This window comes from Egretta garzetta, unplaced genomic scaffold, assembly GCF_000687185.1.
Source record: "Egretta garzetta isolate BGI_Z169 unplaced genomic scaffold, ASM68718v1 scaffold323, whole genome shotgun sequence".
Lineage (NCBI taxonomy): Eukaryota > Metazoa > Chordata > Aves > Pelecaniformes > Ardeidae > Egretta > Egretta garzetta.
The window spans coordinates 3,138,333-3,147,564 of NW_009259435.1; the positions used below are offsets into that span (position 1 = coordinate 3,138,333).

At 50.1% G+C, this 9,232-nt stretch overlaps 1 protein-coding gene across 4 annotated transcripts in view; it reads right to left on the minus strand.

Moving 5' to 3' along the window:
- The window catches only part of LOC104124763 (calpain-5), a 64,464-nt gene that overhangs the window by 7,515 nt on the left and 47,717 nt on the right, over window positions 1–9,232 (minus strand). For all 4 annotated transcript variants that reach the window (XM_035892704.1, XM_009637140.2, XM_035892705.1 and 1 more), the window contains 8 exons: window positions 6,258–6,466; window positions 5,027–5,219; window positions 4,267–4,460; window positions 3,462–3,539; window positions 2,737–2,932; window positions 1,619–1,741; window positions 921–1,117; window positions 434–555 (listed from right to left, as the gene is read on the minus strand). In XM_035892704.1, coding sequence (XP_035748597.1) covers window positions 434–555; window positions 921–1,117; window positions 1,619–1,741; window positions 2,737–2,932; window positions 3,462–3,539; window positions 4,267–4,460; window positions 5,027–5,219; window positions 6,258–6,466 — 1,312 coding nt within the window. The remainder of the gene's footprint in view (window positions 1–433; window positions 556–920; window positions 1,118–1,618; window positions 1,742–2,736; window positions 2,933–3,461; window positions 3,540–4,266; window positions 4,461–5,026; window positions 5,220–6,257; window positions 6,467–9,232) is intronic.

The window sequence follows — 9,232 nt, forward strand, 5'->3', positions numbered from 1 at the left end:
AAGGGGCTGCCCAGGGAAGGGGTCGAGTCCCCAGCCCTGGGGGGATTTAACAGCTGGGCAGAGGCGGTGCTGAGGGCCAGAGTTTAGTGGTGGGATGGCCGGGTTAGGGGAACAGTTGGGCTTGATGATCTTAAAGGGCTTTTCCAACCCAAATGATTCTGTTCTATGATTCTATGATCTCCCAAGGATCTTAGACAACAGCCTAAATATAAGACCTCCCAGATCACGTCCACAGCAAGAAGTGAGTTTGATTCTCCATGGACTCTCTCCTCCTCTGGTGTCTGAATCAGGCACGTTTGCTGAAAAAAATACCTGAGGACATAACCAAACCCAGCAACCTGCCAGTTCATGAAACCACCTCCATGTTTTCCCACTGAAACAACCACCTTCCAACTCCTCCGGGACTAGACAATAAGCAGGGAAAGACCAGTACCTCCTTGGGAGTCCTGATCCTTAAGCCCAGCTGCAGCAAGGACATGGATCTGGGACACCACTTGCGGGTAACCACACATCCCACTCCAGCAGGTGTGTGGTGGCTCATCCAGCGTCAGCTCTCTGCAGGGAAAAACATGAGGGCTTTGAGAGGTGCCCAGCCTTACCCCATGGGCAGGACAGAGAGTTTGCTCTAGCAGGATGGAAGGACTACACACTGTCCACTGCCAGACTCTGCTCCCACTCTGATCCCCTCTACTTGGGTTTGGGATGCTCTCCCATGTCATGCTTAGAAGCAGAGTGGGAGCTTCTCTGCATGTCTGTGGTGGGACCTGTAAAGATGCCATTTCTTGGCCATCCTTGAAAGGAAGCCAAACACCAGTTCCAGGCAAAGCTATGACCAATTCCAATCAGGAAAACCACATGTCAAAAGCACAGGGATGTCTCCAAATAGCCAGCTCCTCCCCATGACTGCTCTTGCTCCTTACCGACAATCTGAAGGCACATCTGTGAAAATCCTGAGAAGAAACTCGCCTACATGACCGGGGTCAAAAGTGGTGGGGATGATGACGTAGCGGCCTTCCTTCAGGTCTGTCCTCAGGAAGACACTGCGGGAGTTGATGTAAATGGAGCTGGCCACCTTCTGCTGCAGGGTGTGCATCCGGTAGTTCCTGTTCAGCTCCACCTGGGCAGAGACCACAGCGGGACGGTCAGCAGGATGACAGTGACTGACAATATACTGGTATCCACCTTGGGGAGCCAGACTGCAAGGACTGACCCCACAGTGCTGGAAGAGTTGGAGTTAAGAGAACCAGCAAAACAATCCCAACTGGGCTGGATGGAAAACAAGTGTGGACATTGCCTCTCCCAACTCTGTTGGCTCAGGGACTCATTGTCTCTTGCATCCCAGCTTGACACTGGAGGCCCAGCAAGCAACACAAGGATCAGTCTAATGGATTTCAACATTTGGAGATAATAGACTAACCATTGCTTTTAGCAAGGAGACCTTGTCCACGCTGTCACTGTTCACCTCTGAAATCTCTTGTCATGTCTAGAGGGGCAGGCTGTGCTGAAGACACCCCAGAAGCACCCAGATAATGATTAAATGAACAGTGCAGGATGTACCACTCCACCACTAACAAATTTATGGGGGTATTCAGGCCAACATGCAGGAACCACGGTCTACCTTATGGATATCAAAGCCTATGGCCAAGTTCTCTCCTTTGCCCTCTTTGCGACTGGTCCTTTTTGGCTTCTGCTGGATGGAGATCAGCACTTCATCTTCTGCCTTCTTCACATCAAACACATACTGGAAGCAAAGGGAGGAAGGTAAGGGAGGAATTCTACTAAGACAGGATCACTGAGCATGCATGGGGGTGGACACACAGTAGAGTTAACCTCAGCTTCTCCTCACCCACCTCACTGCAGGGACAGTCTGGCTTCCATACCAGGATTGAGAGCCCATACCCACTCCTCTTGGGAACTAGCATCATTTTGCCAAGCCAGAAACCTTTTTGGCTCATCTTAGAAAAAGACTGGGAAATCCAGTCTTTGAATTGCTCAGCAGAATCGAAGGATTCAGTCTCGTACCGGAGACTTTGACCCCTTGCAGTCTGCCACAAGTCCTCCTATGAGGCATGGAAGCTGATGTTCAGAGAGACCTAAGATGAAGGCTAATACAAATCTGAAAGCATGAAACAACTCTCCCACATCCTTGGTGACAACTCCTGCAATGGACTGGACCATCCTTCATCTGCTTGTTCGACGAAGGACTCACAAGAACGTGTCTTGTGTAACTGAGAATCCCAGTTCAGAACAGGACAGGACAGAAGAGCTTGTTCCAGGAGATGAACTTCAGAGCAGGGCCTTTTCTAAAAGCCAGTCTAGAAGGAAACGGCGCTATAGACTACACATGTCCTGGTAAATTTAATAGTGCCAAGGTTTGGGAAAAGGAACTGGAATTTGATCATTCAGACATCCAAATTGTTGGAAATGGTTCCTGGCCCTGTTTGACTGGCACCAGCTAACGCTGCTACCCTGTGGCACAGTTTGCTGTTTGCTTGTGCCAAGACGCTCTACACCAGGCACTTGGATGCAGTCTCCCCGATAAAAGGGATGAGGTTAATAGAGTTGGCCTGGATGCTGGTCACGCTGTGCCAGGGGTCTCAGCCAGAAAATGATCATGAGCACATTTAATCTACTAGAGGTCTAGTAGCCATTTTGGCCTTCTAGGTCCCTGTAGGAGATTTAAATGCTTGGAAGCACGTGTGAAGGCTCCAGAAGGTCTTCTGCTCTGTGACTCACTTGGGGGTTCTGTAGAAAGGTGTCCTTGTGGTTGATACAGCCTCCGCAGCGGTTCTTCAAGGGGTCATCATTCCTGGTCCATGCCCCGCGTAGCACTGCCTCCTCCCAGGTCTTGTGGATGCTCAGGTAGGATGTGTTGATGAGACGGCACTTGATGATGTCTGTGAAGTATTTGCAGAAGTCTTCAAAGGTCATCCTAAGTCAGGAAAGGACAGAGCTGGGTTATGCTGCTTCATTCCCCAGAACAGTACACTGCAGGGATTTCCTTGATCTTTTGTTAGAGACTGCGTGTGGGTAGCCTCTAGTGGCTGATGAATAACAAAAGCGATGGAAAAGCCTTTCTCCACGCCTGCAGTAAATCTTCTTCAGTTCAAACCAAAGAGCTATGTGTTTTGGAGTGGGAGAAGCAGAGTAGTGGCCCTTCCACCACATGTGGGTACATGTATTGAAACCCACCTGGTGAGGCTAAGTTCAGCACATTCATAACACAGTACCCTGGTGAAATAGCTCGGACCCTGTGTGATACAGAGCAGCTTGCAACCCTAGGATCATTGCTATCCAAAATTAATACCCATGGGCTCAAGAAGGAGGCTTCACTAAACATCCTAGGGCTTGGAAGGCTGTTTGCTCTGGGTAGCTGTATGCATGGAAATGACTCACATGCTTCATGGGGTGGGAGGACTCTGTGGGCATGGCCCGTAGTGACAACCCCAGGAGGGACTCACCAGAATTCTCCATCGTCTTCCACAGTCATCCCCATCTTCTCTCTCTCACTCTTACTCACTTTCTGCCACTCCTCAGAGCTGTGGGAAGAGTACAGGATCAGTACTGCAAGGGCAAGGGGACACACAAGAACTCAAGAGGCTACTTGGCCTCTGCAGGATCTGTCAAGGGCACAAGGCCTCTATAAAGCTCTAGCCATGCAACCAGTATGGTTAGCTCATCTTCCAAACATGGGAGTGGAGCATGGCTTGGAGCTTCAACTTCTTTCCTGACCAGGGGAGCTAAATCCAGCTTGGCAAGATTTTGGTTGGCCAGTACAATCACAACCCTATCAAATCCTATTTGAAGATAACAAAATGAACTCTGGCAAAAGGCTCTGGTTACACCAGCCCTTGGTTCTTCATCCCACGCATAGACACCATAGCAGTCAGTGGTGGCAGAGGTTGATTCTGTTTGGTGCTGTTTTTGCAGGAACAAGACTGGGAGTGAAATGTGGGCTATAATCATCCTGTGTGAACATGCTGGCAATTTCACCACAATAACCACCACAGCCTTAATGAGAAGGTCTATCAAGCTCAGCCACCCTCCCACTGACCTCCAGGGACCCCAGGGCAAGGAATGAATCTACCCCAATGAAACAGCAGGTTTAAGACACGGGTTGAAGCAGCATCCCACAACTGCCCATACAATGTTATCCTATGGGTGTGGATGTAGTCAAATTGTCTCATGCCTCAAGACTTCATCCAACCCAGCTTTCCCCGCCAAAAAAAGGTGCTGCTGCTGCTGCTGCTGCCCATCCTAACTCACGTGTCACTCCAAGGGCCGTTCCACTCTCGCTCGCCCCACGGATTGCGCATGCGGATCATGTCCAGCTTCTCCGACTTGAAGAAGGACAGCAGACCATGGCCCAGGCGGACCTTCCGCACATCTGTCACCGCATACGCGTGGCCCTTCACCAGTCCGCAGGCCAGGCGGGCCTCCATGTCAGCCGCCGATGTGGCCTGGGCAGGGGGACACAGACAGTGCTTGTACTGGAGGATGTGACTGCCTTTGCAGGGACTGGGAAAAAATTGCTCAGATTTCCCTGCAGGTTTCTCTGAGCTGAAAAGGAGAGCACCAGTGCTCAAGGAGAGAGCCAGTTGCCTTTGGAGATGTATCAGATGCCATTTTAGGTGCTAGATCCTTCTTGGTCTTCATCTGCTGCATGAGGTGTCTGAGCTTCCATACTGTCCAACAATAAAGCTCATTCTACTGGTTAAAATGGGAGGTCTGGCACCCAGTGTTTGTGGACGTGTCTACATGCAGACACCAAAATGCCTTTCTCTGGAAGTGGATCCTCTCCTAACATTTAAAGGGTGGTAGGATGAATCTGGGCTGTTGGACATAGCAATGAGAAATAAAAAGGATTGGCAGCTGGGCTTGACTCCCTTTGCCACTCACGGGTAGAAGTAGGAACCCTTGGCCATAATTTGTCTGACCTAATTTAGAAGTCTGCAACAGTGTACGATGATTGCATCCCACATGCCTATTCCCATGGCACCGTGACCATTCAGGTAACATTGCTTACTTTGATGGAGCAGCTGATGAGGCCTCCCCGGTTGTGCACCTTCAACACGCGCTCAAAGAGGAGGTTTCGTTTGGCTTCATCAGTGATGTAGTCCCCTTCGGTCAGGTCGATAGGTTCAGAGACTCCACCAGTAAAGTCTACCAGGGCATCAGCTGTGTTGCCTCCATCCAGGGCCTCATAACAGCCTGATAACCTGAAAGAGGGTGACAGGGATGGCACAACAATACTGGCTTGACATTTTAAGGGGTCTGGGACAGTTCTTGGGGCAGCCTGGAGAACACAGAATTGTAATAAACCTTTCAGTGGGTGAGGATAGAAAAGTAGGGTGAAAAAATAAGACCGATGCTGCTTTCAGCACTCTTGCTGTCATAGGACAAAGTAAAGGTACGCTGGTTTTGGCTGGAGTAGAGTTAATTTTCTTCACAGTAGCTGGTATGGGGCTGTGGTTTGGATTTGTGCTGCAAACAGTGTTGATAAGACAGGGATGGTTTAGCTGTTGCTGAGCAGGGCTTACACAGAGTCAAGGCCTTTTCTGCTGCTCACCCCACCCCACCAGTGAGCAGGCTGGAGGTGTGCAAGAAGTTGGGAGGGGACACATCCAGGACAGCTGGCCCAAACTGACCCAAGGGATATCCCACACCATATGACATCATGCTCAGTATAGAAACTGGGGGAAGAAGAAGAAAGGGGGAGACGTTTAGAGTGATGGTGTTTGTCTTCCCAAGTCCCCATTATGCGGGATGGAGCCCTGCTGCCCTGGAGATGGCTGAGAACCTGCCTGCCCATGGGAAGCAGGGAATGAATTCCTTGTTTTGCATTGCTTGTGTGTGGGACTTTTTCTTTATCTAGTAAACTCTCTTTATCTCAAACCATCAGTTTTCTCACTTTTACTCTTCTGATTCTCTCCCCCATCCTGCTGTGGAGGGGAACTGAACGAGTGGCTGGGTGGGGCTTAGTTGCCGTCTGGGGTTAAACCATGACAAAAGGGAATTTGAAATCCCTAGGATAGATGCCACTTGAACAGATGTGGAGTTGGAGGATATTTGGCTTGGAGGATAAACTAAGGCTAGAGAAGGTTTTTTTTCTTACGGGTTCTGTCTGTTTGAGATATGTCCTACTCCTCCCCAGGAAAGCTGTTGTTTCCACTGGTGCAAGCCAACTGATGAATGAACAGAGAGGAAAAACAGGGTGCCCAGGTTCCAGTTTGTTCTGCAACTGCCCAGGTACCTACTTGGCATAAGCTTTCTCCACCAAGGCGCACCAGAACTCATTCCTGGAGTTGGAGTGGCAGTAGATGAGCTGGTTGTGGAGTGTGGGCAGGCGGTCATCTATCACCACGTCCAGCCACTGACCAAAACGCCAGAACTGGAAGTGGAAGATCCCCACATAGCTCTCGGGTTTCTCAGAGTTCCACTCCTGCTCCTTCCAGTCTGGAATGACCTGCAAGAGAGGAGGCACATGCAGCTAGGTTAGCCCCCTTTTTGCTGGATTTGACTCTCATCCTGGAACTAACGCAGACAATATCAAAGACAAGGAAGAATATGAGGGGGTGGGACTTGCTTACAGCCTGTTGGGGCCAGATTTTGGACCTGGTTCCTCCAACGCAGACTAGATTAACGTGTACTGGAATAGCTTAGACTTCATTGTTCCTTGGAAGATGGAACTACAGAACCTTGTCCTCTTTCTTATAATTCTATCCTGGACATCTGCTGTCATCTACTGCTGTAGACAGGCTATTGGAGCAGAAGAGTCCTTGGTCTGACCAGTGATGGCTATTTTTATGGCCAGATTTTTGTTCATTTTAGTCTCAGTAGGGTACCACTAAGAGAAGGCACCTTCTTTGATTCCATTACTTGATTCTGGTGTGACTTGACCGGCCCAAGTGTTGTATTCATCTACGGTGGCAATGAACAGGGACCAGACACTCTCTGTGCATCTGTTCTGCTAAATAAAAGTGAGTAAAAGAAAGATCCCCATCCCCACAAGGTCCCCGTTCCTCCCTGTCAAGAGCTATCATACTTATCCAAGCAAGCATGGGCATGTGACTTGCTGAAAGAAGGAAAAGAGGGTCTGGGGTGAAAGAAACCCTATAGAGCAGCTGAGGGGCTGAGGGAGCACACGTTTGGTGTCACTGCCATATGCACTGCCAGTGGGACAAGGCACAAGCGAAGGGTAAATGCCAAAGACCATAGTCCTTCATGGCTGTGGGCACCACCAGCTTTGCTTTGGGTAGAAAATCCACCCAACAGCTGGGTCAGAAATGGGCACAGCCATGCACAGATGCTACATCTAGGAGGACTGGGATTTTACTTAGAACCAGGACATAGAGGCACACAGCAAGAAACTGCCCTACCACAGATTAGCTTATGTTGAGGGTGAAGGCAACATGGGTTTACTTCATGGCCAGGGTGGGCTGTGAGGCCATGTACAGTTAGTGTAGTTGATACTTGACAACTACTGACCAATTCAGCTGTCATAATGTGACCGACCGTTGACAGCTTTGCTTCTTCACTTACCTGGTCCCAGAATTTCATGACCTAAGCAAGGAAAAGCCCCCATGTGCCCATGGGGAAAATTATGTTCCGTAACACCTAAATAATCACTGTCCTGTGGAGACAGCTGCAAGTGTTGGGGTGGAATAGGACAGGCCACAGCTACATTGCATGGAAAGAGGATCTTCAGGAGGTCCCAGGCCATGGTGAGACCCCCTGCACCGTGCTTTGGCCTTTGTCCAGCTGCCTGAGCCTTCTGCTTATTTTTTTGGCTGCCATCACAAAGCCATAACCCTGCAGAGAGAATTCTCTCTGGAGAGCCCCCCAACTCTTTATCTACCAGCAATGATCCAGCCCAGGGCTTTTATTGCTCCTACCCTGAAATATTAATGATGCCATCAGCCCTGCAAGCTCACTGGCACTCTTGAGTTCTCTGGATCAATAGAAGTAGAGCAGACAGAGCCACAAAAAAGAGCCACTTTTGGAGGGTTTGATGTTTTCCAGGAGTGCTAATGATGTCCCAGACTCCCTCTGGGAGAGCGCCAGTAAAGGTCAGACAGCCCTCCATCAGTTCCCATTGATTCCCCCCTGACTGGAGCTTATCCTAATTAAATGTCATAGAGGACCATTGTGCTAATCAACTTGCTATTAATGTGGGCTTAGAAATGATTACAGCATTGATTAGAGGCAGCTTGTCAGCCAGAGCTGGTAGCAACAGCTTCCAGCTGCCTGGTTCTGAGACTCGCCATTACTATCAGTGGTGGCAGGAGATACTGGTCCCCACCATCCTCCTCCAACCATTCGTTTGGGGACAGCGCTGAAAACACCCTCTGCTGCTGAAGGTAGCAAAAGCAGCCAGCCTTCATACAGAGCAGGATGCAGGAGCAAGGACTGGTCATGTTTCTACACCGACCCAAGGGGAAACAAGAGGAGCCTGATCTCCAGAGCCCAATCTGTCCTCAACCCCCCAAAGTGGAAGGTGTGAGCTCAAACATCAGTTTCCTCCCCCCAGCTCCTCCCAGAGCACAGCATCCCACCCAGGCCAAGGACCCCTCCAGTTGCTTCACCCCCTGGCCGAGGTGTCTGTGACTCCCCTGGCTGTAGGGGAGAGGTGGCAGCTCTGGATGCAGTGCCTATCAGGGCACCACACTTCACACCATACGGCACAACCCCTGCCCGTGACCTGACGCTGCCACTTACCTAAAGGATTAACCTGGGGCACATCTGCAAACCCCAGCAGTATTTGGAGCCCTGATCCCTCCAGGAGATCATCATGCGACTGAGGTCCAGGGCTCCCAGAAAACCTCCCCAGACATCTCCATCCCTCCTCAGTGGATGCTGGAGAGCATGTCATGGACCCCCCATCCCAGGATCCCACTGAGTCCTGGACTCACCTTATGTGACACTAAGGTAGTGGAGACCACATCTCCTCATTCATCCAACCGTGCTGCTTTTTGCTTAGGGGCTCCCAAAATCTGGAGTTGTAACACCCTTTAGTGGGAAAAATTTACAGTGAAAGGGCTCAGAAACAGGGAAATTGGGAGCCCAGAAACACCAGGTTCATTTCCCTAAGCTGGTTTAGGGCTTATCTCATGTTTCTTAAGATTAGCTAATTAAAAGGAAAGGCACCTGTGACCCTGGAGAAATGTCCCTGATTAGAAGGAGATATTGGTAGATGCCGATCCCTCCAAGCAGGGGCTCTTCTGCTGGGAAC